This window comes from Pomacea canaliculata, linkage group LG5 (genome assembly GCF_003073045.1).
Source record: "Pomacea canaliculata isolate SZHN2017 linkage group LG5, ASM307304v1, whole genome shotgun sequence".
Classification (NCBI taxonomy): Eukaryota; Metazoa; Mollusca; class Gastropoda; order Architaenioglossa; family Ampullariidae; genus Pomacea; species Pomacea canaliculata.
This window is the reverse complement of record NC_037594.1, coordinates 13251819-13272983: the sequence shown is the minus strand read 5'-3', so window position 1 is coordinate 13272983 and position 21165 is coordinate 13251819. Positions and strand designations below refer to the sequence as shown.

Genomic DNA, 21165 nt, shown 5'->3' with positions numbered 1-21165 from the left:
ATTGGTGCTAAGATTTGACCAAGACTTAGCCAATCTTGGGCTAAGAGTGGCCCAACTGTCGCCTCCAAGGAAGATCCAATAGAGAGACCAAGGAAGAGCCAATACTGGTACCAAGGCAGACCGAGGAAGCACCAAGCTTGGCGGAATCTTTGTGTGTTTGCTGGGGTGCGTGTGCTTGCACAAGAGAGAAGTAGTAAATCTAAATTGCTCACTATTCTTATTTATTACCTAAAATGTAATTCAGGGGAATCATATTGTATTCTGACTTAGAACCGCCTTCATGTAGTACATTGTAACAAGGCCTTAACAGTTGTAGTCACTCTGTTTGCATAGGTAATACTGCTAGAAATCATTGCTATATGAATGATACTACTGTCTGACCCTTTAGGGACTTTTTTCCCCTCTGTAGTTCTGTCCCCTTGACAAAATGCATCTGGCTATGACTTGGCCCCATTGAGTTCCATCAAGACTTTATTTTATTCTGTCACTTCCTCAGAACTGTTGAGCTCTGCCTTCAAGAACTGAAAAAGTGCCAGCTTTTTGTGGGGTTGCTAGGCAATCGCTATGGTTGGGTTCCTGCCCCATCCCAGCTTCCAGACACACCTGAATATGACTGTGTTCGAGAGTACGAAGCTGGAGCCTCAGTCACTGAGCTGGAGATTCACTTTGGTGCTTTGGCAGATGTTGAGAAGACAAAAGAGAGAGCCTTCTTTTTCATTAGAGACAGCAGCTTTGAAAAGTAAGTTTAAATAATTTATTTTACATTTTTTAATTTTTTTCCATTTTTGGTTTTGCTAAATGGAAATAGACTGGGCAAGAGTTTTGAGAAATTTTTGTGTGAGCTTTCACTAGCATTATGCATGTGTGTACAATGGCCAGGGACTAAATTCTTAGTCAACAATATTGTTTTTCTTTTTTTCCTTTTAGAAATGTCCCATCAGCTTTCTTGCAAAGCTTTGCATCAGAGGACGAGGAAAGTATGATCAGACTGAACAACCTAAAAAACAGGGTTCGATGCAGTGGACATGAAGTCTTTGACAAGTAAGAATACATATTTTCTACATCCTTTATCCTTTTCTGAATTTCATTAGTATTGATCAAACTCATCTTCAAGATTGTCATGTAGTAGAAGGGCCCAAGTGATATTTTTGTATGTATTTTGCAGCTACCCATGCCAGTGGGGAGGGGTAGTAGACAAGAAACCAATTGTTGCAGGTTTGGAGGAGTTTGGTCAACGAGCTCTCAACAATCTCTGGCTAGCTGTGCAGCATCTGTACCCAGATGAGGTATTGCAGTAAGATGCATTCCCTTTCATTCTTTTTTTTTACTTATGTTGTGTATTTTCTCTCTTGCTAAGAGGAAAGATATTGTGTAACTACATGGAGCTCCTTAGCAGTCTCCAGTCATTCTCTCTATTCTTGCTTAAAACAATGTGAGAACCATGATTTTAGACAAACCACTATATCAAGTTAGCTTTTCAGTGTCTTTTCATATGCTCAAAACAAGCATCAGAAATATCAGTTTAACGTCCATATGGACACCTGCCATAAAATTCACATTTCAAGCAAAAGAACACACAAACAGTGACTATGTATTTGCTGTTGTTCAATAGGATGCCATGCTGGACGAGGACACACACATTGCTCGCCTACATCGTGCCTTTGTAGACAGCAGAAGTGGTCAGTTTGTTGGCCGCACAGCACTTGTCCAGCAGTGTGTCAACAGAATAGCTAAAACCTCTTCCTGTTTGATCGGCCTTGTGGGTAAATCAGGCAGTGGAAAATCTTCTGTCATGGTGAGTCTTTAGCTCCAGTATTTATAATGGTCTTGTTGTGTGTGTGTGTGAGAGAGAGAGATAGAGAGAGGGATTGTTAGGAATAAGACTGACGCAGATATTCGAAACTGCCAGAGGTGTAGAGGAAAGAAAATGAAAACAATTTCTTGCATATCTCAGTGAGCCCTCTAGCCAAGTACAGAAATAATAATATATGATCCTGGTGTCTTTCCAGGCCTCAATAATTCATCAGTATGTGGAGTCCAAGCATTGCTCCAGTGGCAGCACAGTTCTTGTTCACATTGTGGGGGCGGCTCCAGGCTCTACTAACCTGGGAGCCACCATATGCCGCCTCAGCCAGGAAATCATTAAAAACTTTGGACTAAGCCTGACAGTTCCAGAAGATTTTAAGTGGGTTTTCAGGACTAACATTATAACAGTGTCTTAATGCTAATATCTCAGTTCTGTAAGAAGACTCAATATTTCGTTAAATGAGTGTGTTCCAATAATTTTTTTTCGCCATTTGAAAATACATTGTAAATTCTGTTATGATGAAACTGTTCTTTTGACCTGAAGGATTCTGGTGACAGTTATTACTTTCTTTTCATACAATACCATATGACGACCATATGAAGATTACCCTATTAGCTACCTCTCAATTTCTGCTGTCCACTCCTGATTGACCAGAAATGACCAATGAACAAGTAGAACACAGAATCAACCTACTCAACCCCAATCCCTTCTATATCATAGGCCAGTGAGTACACTTCTCAATTTTTTATCCAGCTTCAGCCACATTGGTCGCCAGCTTGTTTGCTGGCTTTGGGGTTACACGAAAGAACCTTATGTTGCTTTCAGTGGAGCAAGTCTCCTACAGCTCTCCTGTTCATTCCCAATGCTGCCTCCATGCTCTTTGCACTTGCAGTATGATATTTGCTTCTCCCAATCAAAGGGCAGTTGGGTGAAGGTGGTATAGGCTTGCAGTCCTACTGCTAGGCTATAGACCGGCAGTCCTACTTTGTGTTTGCCAGGCTATAAGCTGGCAGTCCTACTCTGTTTGCCAGCTTGTACTGAAGAGAACTTGCAGCTCCCTCTTATTTTCTGAATCTCTGGATGAGGTCAGCATATCTGCAACAAGCAGCATGACTTGTCTGTCCTGCCCCCAGTGAGTCTTTTGGGAGCTCAGTCCAGAGTGGTCTTCTTTTCTGCAGTTGGACTGGAACTGAGGTACATCTTAAAAACTGTTCTTGTATGGAAGCAATAGACAACTTTCATCTAGGCAACCACTCCCTCCATTTGTTATTTACTCTCCATATAGTCATGTCATCTGGTACAGCACAAAGAAGAAATACCATGTTTGGTAGTAAGATTTCTTTCTTCAAGTACTTACTAGATGACATGACAGCTAGTTCCCTCCTGCCTCCCCAATGTGGGTCTCTTTTTCAGTTCAGAGGCAAACTTCCTAGCCAGGCAGGAAGGGATGGAGGGGGTGAGTTTATTTTGTGTTCTCTGTGTTCATTGGTCATTTCTGACCAAATGGGAGTGGATAGTTAAAATTGAGAGCTATAGCCAGTAAGGTGATCATAGAGTCATGTCATCTGGTAAAGACTACAAGAAAGAAAAATTTTACTAACCAAACATGGTATGTTAACATGAATTATTGCCCAGACTTTAAAATGAGCATTTAACTGTTGAAACTGTCAGGCACCTGGGTGTTACAGGAACCAAGTGGTGGTATTTGGCTCGATCCTGCAGGAAGCAGGTAGGCTGTGTGGCCCAAGTTCTCGACTGGTTCTCTTCTTGGATGGTCTTTATTTGATGGAAGATGTACATAAGCCTTGTAATTTGGAATGGCTACCTCACCCTTTACCACCAGTAAGTTGAAAGCACTGTCTGTATGTGAAAACCATGACATACTCTTAGCCTCAGGGTGGCTGAAGGTAGCCTTTGGTGAACTGTTGGTGAAAAATAAAACGATTTTTTTTCTACGAACAATTAGTTATTACTTTAAAGAGTTTAAATTTGTTTGACCAGACATTAAGTAACTTTTTTTTAACTCGTGCAGAATGTTGTGGTAGTGGTCTCTGCTGTGGAAAGCGACCAGTGCCACCAGGCTGTAGAGCGTTTGAAGGGGGATGTGGTGTCAGTAGGACCACTTGATATGTTTGATAAAGCTGAGATCATTAGAAAAACTCTGGCCACCCACCGCAAAGCCTTAAATGAAGCACCATTCAACAACCAGGTGAGCCAGCTGAAATATTCATCTCTGAAAAATTCTTTCTTGTTGTTGACATAAAACCTGCAAAACTGCAAAGGTTAGGCATTATTTAGTTATTTAGTTATTCATTATTCATTTCATGGCAGTTAAGTGGAGGGGTAGTTGATCATGCAAATTTAAATGCTGGGTACTGCAAAGCTGGCAGCTATGTCACTGCTTTTCTCACTTGGAGAATTAAAGATGCTTCATCTTCATTTAGTTAAAGGATTTGATCATTAGTTTATTCCATGTAAATATCTCTTCCACAGCTCAAGGTCCTCACAATGAAAAAGGAGGCTCACAACCCTCTGTTTCTGAAACTGGCCTGTGAAGAGCTGAGAGTGTTTGGACTGTTTGATGATGTGAGCCATCTGGGAAGGGATGGGCAAAAAGAAGAGCATCATACATTTTTGTTAGATTTCATCATTTTCATTGTTTCCATGTATAAATTGATCTGCTTTTATCACAGATTCACGTTCTGTCCTCCTGCCCTCTTCACCCGACTTTCATGCGCGATTGCTCTCCGAATTATCCCCATACCTCCATCCTGTCACTAGTCGACCCTCTCCCGCTCTCCTTCGGTCACAGGGTTGTCACCTGGCCATTAACCCCACCACCAAGCCTGTACCTGTGTGCATGCGTGTGTATGTGTGCCACGTTCGATACTACTATATATATAAATTTCCATTATTATTATTATTTAATAGCTGTTCGGTAAAATAAAACATAACATGATTCTTTCTTTTACACTTTCTACCTATAATCGCTCAGCTGTTTTCATTTCTTTTCTCCTTTTCCCATTTTAGTTTTGAATCCAACCTATCTGCAAACATTATATAGCTGTCCTTTGTGCATATATATTTTTCAGTATTCCGTTTGTAATATTCACACCTTTAAATTGCTAACTCAAAGGAAGAAGATGATAAAATTAATAGAAATCATAAAGAAATATTAAGGTGATAAAATTTAATTTTGTTTTTACATCGCTTAGCATTTGACTTTGAATTGACAGATGGCAAGCAGACTGAAGTCCATGCCTCACACAACACCACAGCTGCTGCAAGAAGTTCTGGTCAGAATGGAGGGTGACCATGGGGTTGACATTGTTAGCATTACCCTTTGCCTGCTTTTGTGTTCCAGAGATGGTCAGTGGCCAGCATTTGTGATGCTGTATGCTTCATTTCATATTTAATTAACCATTCAAATGATGCTTTTAATCACATAGAGTTCCACTGCCATTAATTTTTTTGGCAAAGAATACAACACTGTACTTTCAAGCATAAATCATTATTTGATTTTGCAGCAAGATCTCATCCAGCTCATCTTCTGGTCCCTTAATTGTTGGAGGAAAGGGGACAATTTTTCACCTTTTCTTTAACTTGATATTTTTAAAGCTTTTGCATATGCTTCATGTCCATGCTTTATGTTAAGGCTTTTTTCAAGAAAAGAACCCTGTTGACCTTTTATGATTGCTTGAAATATTTTAATCTAGGTCTTTTGACAAATTCAGTGACAGCAATCTGTTTTGATAAACTTCTTCTAAAGACATCCAAAACTTAACATGGAAAGGTAATACATCCTTTTCTAGTATGTAGCTGAGGAAAAATCCTAAGTAATATAAATCATAGTAAAATTAAGTAACAGGTGAATGACAAGATTAAGTGACAATGAAAAATACCCAGCCTCTAAGCATCTGTTACTGGTTCCCATCTGCAGGCCTGTTCCCTGAAGAACTGCAAGACTTGCTTGCCTGGCATGTCAGTCTGGCAAAGAACTTTGACAAATTTCATCCCTATGATATGATTGGACAGACATTTCCTGCAGCTGCAGCCCTCCCTTGTGCAACATTTGCTTTTCTTCAGCGATCCATTCAATCCTTCCTCAATCCACTTAACTCATACTCTGGGTAAGTTCTTTAAGATACATCATCTGTAATAGTGTAGCAGCTGTAATAGAGCAAACTCTAGTGGGATTTTTCCAAGAAAAACTTAAGCTGCTGTGATCATTTGAAACCAAGAAAGTGAATCCTAGTTTGTTTAATTGTCATTTTTAAATTGTTAAATTTTTTATTTTTAATGTTAAAGGGAATAAAATCTAGTGGTTTAAATTAACTTTGATATTTTGGGGATGTCCTGTTAGGATATGTTCCTCCATTCAGCTCTCAGTACTCCTTGTCATTAATATTTGAAAGACTTATTTTCAAAACTAGACAGTACTTAGTACAGCTCTTTTTAATGATCTTGATTATAAATGTTTAAAAATCTCATTTTCAAAGCTAGACAATACCTGGCACAATAAGTGTTCTCGTCTGCAGGAATGTGCAGCTGATGCTGGCCCACCATGATATAGGTGTGGCCATCAGACAACGCTATTTGCGGGCATCTACAAATGATAAGGAGCGCCAGCTTCATCGTCTGCTTGCAGGTGAATTCTTTCATTCTCATTAAACTGGCCTTTTTACCTATCAGCTTTGTGGACATTTTATTGTAATTAAACTGTCTAAACCCCAGTTCCTCTGTCCTGAGAGATTTAGCTGTAAACTATTGTTCAAGTTGCTTGTGTGCAGGCTACTACATGCTTCAGGCAGACCCATCAGGAGACAGATCATGGCAAAGTCGGAACACCCGTGCATTTAGCAAACTCCCATACCACCTTGTGAGTGTATGCCCTGCCTGTTGGTCAGCTGTTCTGAAAACTTTGTACAATAAGAAAAGAGTTCCTCTCAAATTAAATAAATGAGGTGTCTTCAAAGTATTTTGCAATTTGAGTCAAAACTATTCAATGACATCACAGCCATCAAGTTGAATGTCTATTGTATCATTTGAATCAGAATAATACCTGCTTTAGTATAACTGAGTTCTAGAAAATGTAGGGAAAATGTTTATCTTAAAAAATATCTTACACTGCATGATATTTGTGTGAGAGAAGACATTCAAAGATGAAGAGTGTTTCTCTTTTAGTGTCATGGCAGCTGTTATGAAGAGCTGGAGGATGTGCTCTGCAGTCTGCAATTCATCCACACCAAGTGCAAACTTGGACTGGCTGCTCAGCTGATGGAGGACTTTGCTGCTAAAGGTAATGTTATCTTTGCTGTCCTGTTATCTTTGTATTGCTTTGTATGTGTGGGATCTGTAACACATATTTATTTAAAATTACTTTTTTTGCATCAAATTCTCCTTTACTTCCTTTTTTCTGATTAGGTAGCAACAGCAAATCTCAAGAAAAGGAAAAGCAGAAATTCCTCTCTTCTACTCGTGTGCAGGACTACCAGGCCTTTGTCTCCACCAATCTCCATATACTGAACAGGTGATAAGAAGATTCACTAGATTTAAGTACATCCAAGTGCTGCATACTGAGATATACAAAATTATGAAACCATTGTGAACAAAGTTACTCATGGCATTGTCTACAGTAATTTATATACTCTGAGGCAGAGGTGGAACATTACAGCAGATAACCAGCACAGTTAACATTAACCTTTGTAGCTGTTGATACCATCTGGTTTTGCCATATATAGTCAAGTTCTTATCTTTACTTTGCATTTTGGTCCTGACTTCATCACGCTGCATTAACTGAGCATAATCTGATAGTGTGCTAATGGCCTCACTGTGAGCCTCTGTGTTGCCAGGCACCCAGTTCTTACTTGGCAACAGGCTGAAAATGCCCTGGAAGACTCGCAGGTTTGCAAGGAGGTGAAGGTTCTCCAGGCTGCTGGCACCATCAAAGAAGAGTGCACTTCTGTGAAGTGGAAAAACAAACCAGCCTCTGCCAGCCCATGCTATCTGCATCTAGCCAACCTGTCAAAGGTAAGAAGTTGAAGAATGAGAATTAACAATAAAAATTTTATTTTTATCTTCTCCTTTAATGCTCTTTAGCTCTCTTCTTTTGTCAGCATCCCCTGCCATGCTTGTCTTCCTCTCTATGACAGAAATTGTCTTTCGTAATGTTTTCAGTTTTTAATGTGAAAATGCCAACTGTGTAACTATAATTGACTCGTTACTTTTCTCAGCCTGTGACAAGTGTGGCAGTATCACCTGACAGTGCATACTTTGCCACAGGAGGATGGGACTGTCTTGTGCATCTCTATGACATGGTAACTGGCAAGGTGATTACCTTTTTTATTTTAATTGTGATGCCTCACATTTTTTTGCAAAATCATGTGCATTTTTCTGTCTCCTGTTACCTGTAAGAACCCCAACACACACTTCTTTTGAATAAATATGGCATGCTGAGTCTGCTCAAATGATGATGATTAATATTTCTTCAAACAGGAGATCCGTTTCTATCATGGCCACTCCGATTTCATTACTGATGTCTGTTTTGTGAGCAATGCCATCCTGTGTAGTGCTTCTCAAGATTTAACGCTGAGCCTCTGGGATGTGCAGAATGGACACAGGTATGTGCTGGTGCTCAAACTGAGTGCATGGAAACTCCAGTGATGAATACAAGAAGTCGCTGTTAAGATAGTTAATGTTTAGACTTTAAATTGTATAAATGTGAATCATTTTACATTTGGCTTCTTTAATGAAACCCTTGTCTTTTTAAAAAAAATTCCCTCAAATGACTGACTTTGTTGCATCATGAATTAGCATTTCAACTTATAGCAAAATTAAAATTATGGAAATTGGTTCAAAATTTTGATTACGTCACTCATACCATTACAACTGCTATCACTACAGAAAACCATATTATGCACATGATTGTTGGTGATGAAGACTTACCAAGTGTTAGTACAATAAAATAAAACTTGAGGTCACATCTATTTCATGTAATATTTATACACAGGGTTGCTCTGCTCAAGGGCCACACACGATGTGTCAGTGCTTGTGTTGCTGACTGCACAGGAAATCTTGTGGCTTCAGCATCATGGGATTGCACTGTACGTGTCTGGAATGTCAAATCTGGCGAAGAAATCTGCTCTTTCAGCCTGGAATGGTTAGTTGGACCTCAATTTGTCATAAGAAATATAATTAAAATGTAGATGGTGATTATGATAGAATTAAGTGCTTGTTGCTAAGGACAATAGGCTAGATGGTACTGACTGAAGACATTCCTGGCGAGATAGCCAATGGGTGGGCTGTCGATAGTAAAAATCTTCTCATATGTTTTACCAGAAACAATAAAGTGTTCAAGAAGTAAGAGAAAATAAAAAAAAAACCTTAGGCTGCACTCACACAAATTTGTTCTGCACACAGTATAACTAAATATTCTTTTCTGCAGCCCAGTCAATGATGTTGACTTCCACCCTGACAGCCAGCTGATTGTGACTGCCAACTGGGACACCACTATTAAGATTTATGACATATTTCACAAAACTCGCAAAGCTGTAAGTATCTTTTGTTCAACATTGAGGTTTTGTTAAAGGGAAAGAAAAAAAAAGAAGCATGCTATATTTTTCTGACATTTAACTAAAAGTTATTGGTAAAAAGACCACAACGTACAGATTATAACACAATCCTCCTAACCGACTTCCTTTTCTGCTTCATTTTCTTCATTGGATTTAGATTGTATATGTTGGTAAGCTCAGGATCATATGTGATGGTTGGTTCTGAATTGTGTATGGTGGTCAGCTCTGGATTGTACATAGTGGTCAGCACAATATTGTATATTGTGGTTGGTTTTGTACGTCTTATTTGGAATTTTCATTTTCTACCTCAGCCACAAAGATACATCGACTCTCTTTGTAAAGAAGAGTGATGAAAAAAATTACAATTTTTTTTTTTCACATTTAGGACAGGGTCTTGGGGGTTATTTTTTATTCTTACTGATGTGAATTTTTCACTATATGCCATAAATAATTCTTGTTTACCTGTTAGTTTTTTATAAAATATATTTTAACAAATGGTGGTGTTTTTCATTTATGCAGAAAGAACCTATCTGATGTTTCAACATTAACAGATAAATTTTTTTGTTACCCTGGTAGGTACTTCGAGGACACATCTCGTCTGTCCGTTCAGTTGCATATTCTCATGATGGCTCCCATGTTGCTTCTGCTTCTCTTGATGGAGAAGTCAAGATCTGGTCAGCAATCAAAGGTGTGCAGGTGGGCAGTGTTCATGGCCACGGAGCACCTATTAACAAGCTGACCTTCTCCCCTACAGGACAGTACTTGATCACTGCCAGTGATGACCACAAAGTCAAGGTCAGTTGAGGGCTTCATGACAAGATAGTAAATACAACAGATCTTGAAAAACAAGTCTAAAATTAGCAATAAACATTTTTTTTTAGATATTATGTAAATATATAAATGCATATATATGTATACTTCAATAGATAATCAGCATTCACATTTTGATTACCTCATCTCATTTAGTGACCCTAAAGCATATAGAATACAAATTTTCCAGGTGTGGTCAGGTGACCTGGGAATTCCTTTGGGTATACTTGGTTCCACAAAGAATGGACCAGCTACTTCTGTGTCTCTGTCTCCTGATGGCACCGCTGTGGCTGTGGGGTATCATTCTAGCTATGTTCGTGTCTTTGATGTCACTACAGGTAAGTTCACTACATGAAAGGTGTACTGCTAGAAAACTTATAACCCATCTTCTTTGATGAAGGTAAACTCAGAAATAGCGATGCAGCAGCCTATTAGTGCAGTGGCTATGCACATCGCTATGACGTTTGTAACAAACAGCCATGCCATGATGTCAAAATGGGATCCATTATAATGCAGGAACATTTCCAGATGTTTTAAGTTAAACTTCAGTTTTCTTTTTGGCTTTGTGGGAAGTGTGCCAATATGTTTCTATCCCAGTGGCATGACTTATTTCCAGAAGTTGATTATTTGATTGTATATCATTTATGTTTCTTGTGTATTAGTTGCTGTGCCCTATTGTTCTATGTTTTTTTTTTTTATTATTTTCTGAAGGCTTGTGTCTCTGGGAGGCAAAACCCCACAGTAAGGCTGTCCGAGCAGTTACCTTCTCCCATGACAGTGCCCATGTTGTCACAGGTTCTGATGACACCACTGTGCAGGTGATTATTCATATTTTTTCTTTTACTGTCGCAGATAACACGACTATTGTGGTTATCCCGAATAGCTACCTCAATTCCAGCAATCTACTCCTGATTGGTCACATGTACCTGACCAATAAACAGAGAGAAAACAAATATGACCAACTACCCCCTACTCTCCCATCTCGCCCTTGGTTTTAGAGTAAATTGAGATGTGCTTGCTTGTCCAGGTGCTGGACGCCACCAGTGGAAATAAAATCTGTTCTATAGAGAGCCATACCAAACCAGTGCTGAGTGTGACTGTTCACAGAAAATTCTTGGCTACTGCCTCTGAGGACTGCACTTGTTGCCTATTTTCATTCAAGCCAGTGAAAAGTACTGGACCGTGAGTGAAATTCTTTTTACATCTTCATGATTCTGCCTTGGTAATAGCGAGGAAAATTTAAGCAATAAAGCCATATTTGATTCATAGATAGCACTAATCATTTTTAGGTGTGATGTGAAGTTGTTGTATCAAGATTCCAGGTCTTCAGTTACCTGATGAGTGCATGGTGGTAAAAGAAAGACTCCATACAATACAGTGCAGCACTTTAGAATCACTTTCCATCTGTGTTCAGAAATTAGGATCTAGAAGTATGCAATTTTACATTTACATAAAGCGTCTTTAGAGACAGGCAATGAAAATTGTATCTGTGTTTGTCAGAGTGAAGCCACTAGCAGTATTGCAAGGTCACACTGCTCCTGTTACAAGCTGTACCTTTGGACCAGGAGCAACAAAGCTTGCAACTGCCAGTCGTGATATGGTAAGTCTGAAATTGACATTGCTAAGGGTTGTCTTTACTTTGTACCTGTGATGAGGGGGAAGAGAGAGAGAGAGATTGTATGTGTGTTGGGTTTATGTGAGTGTGAGCAAGACATAATTGTGCTTGCTAGCAACAATGCAGACACTACACAAGCGCCCTTGTTGATGCCGCATTCTGTCTTACAGTCAGTAAAAATATGGGACTTGATGGTCTGCCAAATGGACAGCAGTCCTGCACCTGAGTGTACTCTGACCCGGTGCCATGCAGATTGGATTAATGCCTGCAGCTGGTCCAATGTCAGTGACTTCATGGTGAGTCTGTACATAGACTGAGCTTACATGCTCTTTCTCATGTAAGCTCACACAAAATAATATTTTTAATCACACAAAGAACCATTTGGACACATTTGCAGGCATAAAATTGATATTATTAGGAGACAATAAAAGTAGTTTTAACATTTTTGTCTTTATTATTCTGTTGTACAACCAGACAGCCATGTTGATGAAGCAAGTGAATGTGTACAAGCTTATGGACCATGTGTCAATCATGTTAAGACATGCAATCCACATTAATCAAATTGAACCAAGTCCAGTTCAGGAATGTTACTGTTGTTGTCATAATGCAGTGTCCTCTTCCATGTTCAGGTCACTGCCTCAAGCGACTTTAACCTCAAAGTATGGGACCTCAAAACTCAACAAGAAAAGTTTAAGTTGACAGGTCACACATCCAGCGTAAATGCAATGGCTTATAAGGTAAATTTCTTTCAAATTCCATTTTTTGTTGTTGAAAGACTTGCTCCAAAATGTTTTAGATCTTAATGCATAGCATCCTAATTTTTAGTAAGGGGCAGAGCTCTTTCTCATAATAGTCTTATATGTGTGCAAGATTTTTGTTGCATAGTTTAAAAGGGAGACTGTCATCATGACAATCCATTCCTAGATATAACTAATATTTTATGAGATCATTTTTCTTGCATCTACAGTTTGGTTGTATAGTTTCTGGATCCAGTGATGGTCAAGTTAAGGTGTGGTCCCACCGAGGCACTGAGATTACAACACTGTATGGACACACTCAAAGAGTCAATGCTTGTGATATTTTTGTCAAATGCAGTGGCTTTGATGGTGAGTGCAAATAATGGATGCAGTTATGTGCAGTAACAGCAGCACTAAAAGCATTTCTGTAGAACACATATGTTTACAAGTGTTGGTCATACCTCTGTTTGGTTAGAAATTAGGAATAATGTACTTCAGCCAGAGAATGTAATCTTGGAAATGGGTAATGACGTTGTCTGTGAGTTGAGTCATATAAGTACGAGAAGCATGTAAGTTGTTATAACTCTTTGATGCATTTTGAGTTGTGTGACAGTAAATAATATTGATAATAGTTTATTTATAAAGCACCTCATCCCACCAACAAAGGCATTCTCAAGGTGGTTACATAAGTACCCACTTATTAGTAGGCATCTTACCTAATTCATTCACCATCATTCAATTCGTAACTACTTATGTGCAGTCTCTCTCCCTCACACACACACACAATTCTTGCTGTCGTGGTGACAGGGGCTTAAGTCACTGTGCCACCAAATGCTGTTAAGCATGTGTACAAATTTTAGCTTATTTTATGTAATTTGAGGCATGAAAGTCTGATAATTTTTATGCATCATCTATATCATTTCATTGAGTTAATCAGTTTATCTTTATGTTTATCAACTTTTTTCCTCAAACATTGCCATAGTTATACAGCTTCTATTTATTCTGATTGTAATACTTTTTTTGTCTTTATTCAAATGTACTTACATTGTCTTATTGTGTCCTTTTGATTTTACACACCTGTGCAGATAAGGAGAAGGAGAGAGAGGAAGAAAAGAGCTGGGTCCAGATGATGCAGGAGGAAGAAACAGGGGGATCAACTGCAGATGCAAGCAGCACAAAGAAGAAGGGCCAGAATATCACAGACGTTATATTGGTGTCCTGCAGCGACGATGGCACTGTGCGCTTGTGGAAACCACTAGAGGTGATGTCCATTTTTTTAATGCCCTTTCTTTTTCAAGCTGTCTTTTTTTCATCCAATTTTTTATCTTACCTCTTTACAGCTTTAAACTTCTTGTTTGACCAAGAAATTGTGTTTTATGACAATACATATTTTAACAATACAGTGTGTTAAAGTGGGTGGCTGTTTTTATTTCATCAGTTTCAATGTCAGGAGGTAAACTTGGATGGAAGTGTGCTTGTTCTCTGCTCCAATCATGAGCGCAAGCTCACTATTCATACTATACATAGAAAATAGTTAATTGTCACATTGATGACCTTGAACTCTACGTCTGATGCATATGTTTGTTACACAGTTCACAATGTTTCTTTGTAGTAGTCATGTGCAGCTCATCAAGCTCATATCCACACAAGGAATTGCGCTGTATAACTCTAATTATTATTACTAATTAAATAACTACACTGAGATTTTATCATGCCTTTAGAATGCCACAGCTTAGATGGAAGTCTAAGGCTATCTACATCCTCGTGTATTTCAGGCGTATTCTGTAGCGTGTCTGTCAGGCCATTCCAAAAAAGTGGTTGCTGTGGCGGCAGACAAGCAGGGACATCTTGTGAGTGCCAGTTTAGATTTATCTGTGAGACTCTGGGCACCACAACTGGCCACCAAGAGTTCAGTCAGTCAGAGTCATGAGACAGAAGTCACTTGTATTTCTCCCAGCTTGAATAGGTGTACTGTTCTCACCACAGACAGGTAAAATTGAAATTCCATACCAGTATATGTACAAATAAGTTTACTGATGCACAAATACAAGAGCTTCATTCATGTTAATTTGGGGTTTTCATCACAATTGAGAGTTTAAAATGGCTAATTTCAGAAGCTAACTTTATTATGCAAATCATCACAAACCATCTCTGTCAATACAATGACAATGGCTTGTGCCCATCTCTGCAGTACTCCATGTAGTTCGTATCTACAGATTGAAAGTTATAAATGAAACAGCTTTTCCACAAGCATATTTTTACAAAGATTTATTTTTTCATACAGATCTGGAGGTGTCTGCATTTGGCAGCACACTGCTGCAGCAGGGTTCTTTTGTGTCCACAGCTTTAAGGTTGGTAGCAGGCTGTAAGAGAAGCATATCTAGCTGTATTTATTCCTGTTCTGAAATTTCTGTTGTAGCATATATGCACTTGAGCATCTGTCTCTGTAGGCATTAGATCTCGCTCGTTCGCGTGGTCCAGTGGCACAGCAGTTAGCGCCTGTCACCAATACAATAACGATTGGCTGTCCTGGTTCAGATCTCGTCTCAGGCACGTTCTTTCTCCGCATGTGGCATCTGCATGTGGCTGGCTGCTTGACCCGGATATAGCCTTAGTTTCTGACTCGGCATAAAACACCAACCTCTTCCCTGCTCTTACACACGCATTCTATCGCACACATGTGTAAGTGGAGGATGATACAGATATACTTACAAAAAAGTACACAGGCATGACACCCCACACACCCCCAACTTCCCTGTACTCACACACACATTTGTATGCATTGATGTAATGGTGTTACAAAAAAGGAAGCATAACTGGTTCTAGACTGAACTTGGCTTTAGACCCTTGCACTTGCAGGTAATCAGTAGGCAGTCACTGATTTTTTTTCCTTTAGGCATGGGGGGGAATGAAGGAGAGGAAGGGGAGACGTCAGCATAGTGAAAGAGATTGACAGTGTTCACACTGACATGCACCACCACAGCTATTGTGAAATTGCATAAAGTTTATGGAACTGCACCACAGTAAATTCCTGTGCCTTGATTTTTGTTTGTTGTTGGATATTATTATATGCATTCTTACACAGGCCCATGATAAATGCATCAGTGCAGCATGCTTCGTAAACAAAGGAAGTACCAGATTTGTCACAGCATCTAATGACATGACAATGGTATTATGGGAAATTCTGCACAAGAAAGAAGGCATTATTGTCAGGCAAGTCTTTAATCCTTTACTCAAATGTTTATGTATAAAATTTTAAGAGAGTTTGATAAAAGAAAGCCAAATTCAGTGTCAGCTCTTATCAGTTTTTCCACACAACAACTTAGGCAAGCATGTACTAGTAATATTCAGCATACTGGGCTTTCACGTCTTAATGAAGACTTGCTGGGGTTTGACACAACAAAATGACCATTATTTTGGTCATTACATACACTTACTGATTGCAAGACTAATTTAATGATTATTGCATATTAAAAGAGTTGTGCTTGAATGCATTTTAGTACATGAGGGTGTAGTGAACTAAATGTGATGTGCAGGAAAAAAGACAAGTGTGAAATTAGTGCACCTGTGACCAGCCTGATTTGGGATCCTGCTTTGATGTCAGTCCCGTATGCCTTTGTCTTTGGCACCTCTTGGGAAAACAGGCTTTTCTGCTGGTTGCCGGAAATGCAACAACCATCCTCACTTTTGTTTTTGTGAGTAGATGGATCTTTGCTTTATGTTGTTAATAGAGAAATGTGGGCATCCTTATCCACAGAATGCTCTTTGCCCTACTAATACCAAGGAAGAAATTTAGAAATCTGCAATACTGCTATTATTGACAATCATTACAAGCCTTTTTACATCTAAACATGACAGAATTCTGTCTCCCTCACTCCACCTCTCTCACATTTGATCTTGTGATATTCCTAGGCAAGCAGTTTGAAAGTGAAGGAACAGTATTAACTGGCGCAATTTATCTGTAATTGGCATTAGCACTAGCAGCCATCTTTCTGTATGTTCTGCAAGCAAGCAAAGCTTTTGTTCTTTCAGTGTTCATGTTTCAGTCCTTATTGATGACTAGTATTCCAGTAGGTTTTGTATTTAATAAACTCCTGTTGAAAGATTTACTTACGTATTTGCAGCTGGCCCCCAACCCATCTTATGTTTTATTTACTTTCAGCTATGACTCTGATACTAGCAATGAAAAAAGTGACATGAAGATGAAGTCATTCAGCTGCTGGCCACTCAGTCTGAGTTCGTATGGCAACCATCTTATTGCTACTTCTACAGATGGCCAGGTTACCACTTGGAGTGTTGCTGTCCAGAATAAAATACAGGTTAGCTCACACAAGTTGATGTATGTTCTCTTATTATGAATAATGGCAAGACTCTAAAGATGTCTAACAGAAGACATGAAAAGCAAAGTTTCTTGGTTTTAAGAGAGCAACTTATTGTCAGAGTGCCCACCACCAACTGCAGACATCTGATTTGTTATTTTGCCATGACTTGTAACAAATAGACATCTGGTTACCAGGGAATCTGCCACTATAGATGGACTTTAAGCCACTGGAAGGCAGAGCTTAACAAGCAGACAGTAGATCCTGCTGAATGCATGGTTGTATATTCATCTTTACCTCTAGCCTGAACACACCTGCATGAAATTAAGTGATTGAATGATTCCTTTCTCTACACAAGGATGTAACGCTGCTTTCAAGATTCACAATCCCAGGTGACACGTCGTCCTCACCAAACTGGGTACATGCAGCAGCATGGGCCGGAACCAGCAATTCAGTCTGTGTTGGAGACTCTAATGGATGCCTCACCTATCTGGACAGCAGTGGTAGCAGCCAGCAGCTCAAGGCAGGAAAATGATTATACCTTCATTGCCTCTTGAACAGGGAAGTGCAGATTAGAAAGGATACCAAATGACATTAAATCTTGAATTTGTATGGGTGGGTCAAGTGTTCACATCTTTCCTGTACATATAAGTACCCATAAATTTACTAATAGGTCCTTCATCTGATTTAAGTTATAGGCATTTTTATGAACAGAAGTAGCAATTTCTTATGAAACCAAGAATCATCCCCTCGAACTAAATTTTACATCTCCTGTTATGTGGTGATCTCTTTCTGCTGCAGGTACATTCTGGTGTGGTGACAAGTGTTGTCAAGGCCACACAACACACTTTCACAGCATCCCAAGACTGTACCATCAAAGCATGGTGTGACCCATTTATCCAGGTCAGAAAGTCTTTGCCCAGTATATTTCAAACATATATACTTCACTGTTTGATTGTAGATATTCCTAAACATTTGATGTTTATCTAAATATTAAAGTTATTAATACTATTATTGAGCATAAAACATCAAACTAAAAGTAAAAAGATGTTTGCAAATATCAGAAGCTAATGTTTGTAAAAAATGTTTTATGCAAATTGTTGAATTCTGTATTCCTCCAACCCTTCCCTCCCAAAAGAGCAATCTGCATGCACCAGAGAAGCCAAATAATTTACCAGCCCCAGAAAGAATATTTCTGACCTTATAACTAAGAGTGATACCCTTGGTCTGCTGGCTGCCCGATGCCTGAATGTGTAGTCCTCTTGTGGTGAGCCTTATTCTTCTACATCAAAACTTGATTCATTTTGTTCAGAGCATTTAGAACTCAGACTTTGCCAGCTGGGCCATCTCTAGTGTACTTGTGTGTGAGAGATATCAATGTTTCCCCATCAATCATCATGCCTCCTTGATTCTCCATCTTCACATGTACCAGAGAGCCAAATTTTCTTGTTCCACCATCACTAGTCTCCTCAAGGCCTCCTCTCCTACCTTAACAGATTGCATGTGCGGGGGATGTCAGCAATTTGAAAAGACAGCTCCTGCAGAAAGTTTTTAACTCCTATCCAGTTCATGGCCGTGCCAGACTGTCATGTGCTAGGCAAGAAGACCAAAGCTACAGTGCCAGTTTTAGAGAAGGCTGGCTGTTAATCTCCTCACTCCTGCTCATTTGGCCACCTTTCAGTGACTTGCTAGGGCCGTGGTTGTGGGTGTGGACAAGCAGGCTTGCTTAGCTTGCACCAGACAATCTTTTTATCTAACAGTTTTGCTCCAGTGCTCCACTGAGCCAATTGGAGAGAGGACTTTTAACATGGACTTTGTCCTTGGCACCCTGTGCAAGGCTTCAGGTGACCCACTAGTCATGAACATGAGTTATTTTCCATCAGCCCCAGCCCCTAATGGCTGCCCTCACTACCTTGCCAGCTGTCACAGACGAGATAAGGACAGCGAGGGTTATCCCAGCAACCTATGCCTTTGTATTGCTTCCTGACTTTGATGCATGGAATGCTGACAAGAACCTGGTGGTGCAGCCATCATGCCCAGCAGAGCTGAAGTTGACACCCACCAGCAGAGCAGGATGGATACTATCTACTTGTGCTGAATCTCTCAGGTTGCACTCTTCAACACCTTGGTCACCTGACAGGAATCATCCTGCTTATGAGCTTTGTATTTTAGATATGTTGCTGGGGAAAGTGAATGGCTCTTGGAGAAAATATCAAAGCTGTTGGAAAGTCTTTTTCCAGTATGTTTAAGCATTTATAGTTCCCTGCTATGCCGGTTGTTTCTGCCATCAGTGCATTTGGGGCTTTCAACATTACCTGATTCACACTTTTCCAACCTGTCACTGACCAGCCACAATTTAGTTATGTGTGGACTTTCTCACCTTGACTCAAGTACATGGTTCTTCCTCTAGTGACAGTCTAGTGTACTGATTCTTAGGTTCCGCTGGTCAGTGGTGGGGTTCTTATTCGTGCTGTTGCTGTGACCTTCCTCCTGAAGGAGAGGAAGATCAAGATCACTAACACCTCACTCCCCAACATAAAAATTACAATCATAAAAATTTTCAACAACCTTTTTGCCCCAGCTTTCTTGTGTTTAGTCTTTACTCATGAGAACTATTTTGTTCACACGTTTCTTCCTTGTGTGGCTGTCATTTTGTTTATAACCTTTCATACATGGAATAAAGAGTTGTACTTTAAAAAAAAATTTTCCCCGGATAATTTCAGTCTTCATTAGGTCAGATAAGGTGTCATTGTGGTAACATGTTGCAGGTTGGCCAATTTCACTGTCAGGCACCAGTCACTTCAATGTGTCAAGTAGAATGCAGCAATGGCAGAGAACTTGGACTTGTGGCTGGAGATACACTAGGCAACATTTACTTCCTGACCTGGCAGCACTAACATCTCCAGAACTGCATTCAGAAGCACGAAGTGTGGCTTCTTTCCTGTGCTGCATTACCAGTTTGTGCCACACTTTGTAGTGTTTTAAGATGCATATTTGGATTTTCCCATCAGTGTCACTTTTTGTCTTTTATTCTAGTTTTCACAACTGCATACCATGAACACATTCATGTCAGTTGCACATAATCTTTATATGCAAATGAGTTCATTTTGATTCTCGAGCTAGGGATATAAACATGAACTTTAAGCGTGCTATTTTTGTTATGTACATAACCTCTGTATGAGCAACATTTATATTCATATTTGCAAGACAACTGATAAGTTTAAAAACAAACCAGTTTGGACAGGCAACACGACCTTTTTCTTCTGCTGCTGCTAACACCTTCATTGATGTTATACAAACAAGCAGTTCTGTGATAATGCCAGTAACATCGTTTTTAGCTACAGGAGAAAAGTTGTGGTTAATGCATCTTTCAGATCCTTAAAAACAAGGTTTGTAATTCAATTATTCATTGTTTCTGCAAAAGTGCAGGTGCTTTTGATAAATTTTAGCTTCAAGTGTATGCAGTAATTGGACATCTTAGTTTGCCAATTGTTATGATTCAGCAAGCCACAAAATTGTGTGAGGGCCAAGCACATATTTGTAAATGTACAGTTGACTGCCGAATGTTGATAAAATTTTAGTTGGATTGGAAATACATTTTGTCAAAGGAGTGAATGGGGCCACTGCAAGAAAATTAGATGCACTTCCTAGCAATAATCTTAAAGATTAAAGGAGCAACTGAAGGGGCTACTATACTCTGGGGGAAGAACTTCCAGTTAACATATATTAGCATTATGATAAGCTGCTAATGCCAATTTCTGCAATGGTTGGGTTCAGGTACATAAAAAAAAATATGATAGAACTGGCATGCATTCATAGTCAGTAGCAGTTTACAACTGAGTAAATACTTGGGGAGGGAACTAGCTGGTAAAGCTAACCTGACAAACATCTGAGTAGGTGAAGTTACCTAACCAGCAGGTATAGCATGAAATGGAAAAAAAAAAAATTACAAAGCCTACATCTAAAATGAAAAACAAAAACCAACAAAGGACATTCTTTGAGCATCTACACCTGAGAAATTCATTGGATGGAGCCCCTCCCAGAAGTTACTGACAGGCAGAAAATTTATGAGTTCATCAATATGTGCTTGTAGTAAAACCAATTTTGTTGCCAATATGTACTTCGAATGTTAAATACTGTTTAACTGAGGCTTAATTGTCAAAAGTTGTGCTTGTTTAAAGAAACTATTCTTCACCTGCAACATACTTTATTCGCTATGCATGCTTGGCACAGTGTTCAAGTTCCTTTCAAACCCACAAAGACCATAATTCTCACATCTTAAAGAACGTATAAAAATGATTGGAGC

General features: G+C 39.3%; 1 protein-coding gene across 3 annotated transcripts in view; it reads left to right on the top strand.

Moving 5' to 3' along the window:
- Window positions 1-20976, top strand: part of LOC112564449 (telomerase protein component 1-like) — a 34691-nt gene extending 13715 nt beyond the window's left edge. For all 3 annotated transcript variants that reach the window (XM_025239278.1, XM_025239279.1, XM_025239280.1), the window contains exons 20-55: window positions 497-739; window positions 928-1041; window positions 1166-1286; window positions 1613-1795; window positions 2010-2185; window positions 3496-3649; window positions 3840-4016; window positions 4301-4393; window positions 5044-5176; window positions 5748-5937; window positions 6346-6455; window positions 6598-6686; window positions 6992-7106; window positions 7232-7337; window positions 7660-7837; window positions 8041-8136; window positions 8303-8427; window positions 8817-8966; window positions 9252-9357; window positions 9955-10173; window positions 10379-10526; window positions 10900-11006; window positions 11216-11370; window positions 11689-11788; window positions 11974-12099; window positions 12433-12540; window positions 12771-12909; window positions 13626-13801; window positions 14316-14530; window positions 14825-14891; window positions 15626-15753; window positions 16077-16235; window positions 16703-16859; window positions 17218-17382; window positions 17661-17762; window positions 19628-20976. In XM_025239278.1, the coding sequence (XP_025095063.1) occupies window positions 497-739; window positions 928-1041; window positions 1166-1286; window positions 1613-1795; window positions 2010-2185; window positions 3496-3649; window positions 3840-4016; window positions 4301-4393; window positions 5044-5176; window positions 5748-5937; window positions 6346-6455; window positions 6598-6686; window positions 6992-7106; window positions 7232-7337; window positions 7660-7837; window positions 8041-8136; window positions 8303-8427; window positions 8817-8966; window positions 9252-9357; window positions 9955-10173; window positions 10379-10526; window positions 10900-11006; window positions 11216-11370; window positions 11689-11788; window positions 11974-12099; window positions 12433-12540; window positions 12771-12909; window positions 13626-13801; window positions 14316-14530; window positions 14825-14891; window positions 15626-15753; window positions 16077-16235; window positions 16703-16859; window positions 17218-17382; window positions 17661-17762; window positions 19628-19756 (5059 nt within the window). In that variant the 3' untranslated portion in view covers window positions 19757-20976. The remainder of the gene's footprint in view (window positions 1-496; window positions 740-927; window positions 1042-1165; window positions 1287-1612; window positions 1796-2009; window positions 2186-3495; window positions 3650-3839; window positions 4017-4300; window positions 4394-5043; window positions 5177-5747; window positions 5938-6345; window positions 6456-6597; window positions 6687-6991; window positions 7107-7231; window positions 7338-7659; window positions 7838-8040; window positions 8137-8302; window positions 8428-8816; window positions 8967-9251; window positions 9358-9954; window positions 10174-10378; window positions 10527-10899; window positions 11007-11215; window positions 11371-11688; window positions 11789-11973; window positions 12100-12432; window positions 12541-12770; window positions 12910-13625; window positions 13802-14315; window positions 14531-14824; window positions 14892-15625; window positions 15754-16076; window positions 16236-16702; window positions 16860-17217; window positions 17383-17660; window positions 17763-19627) is intronic.
- Window positions 20977-21165: the final 189 nt, after the last annotated feature.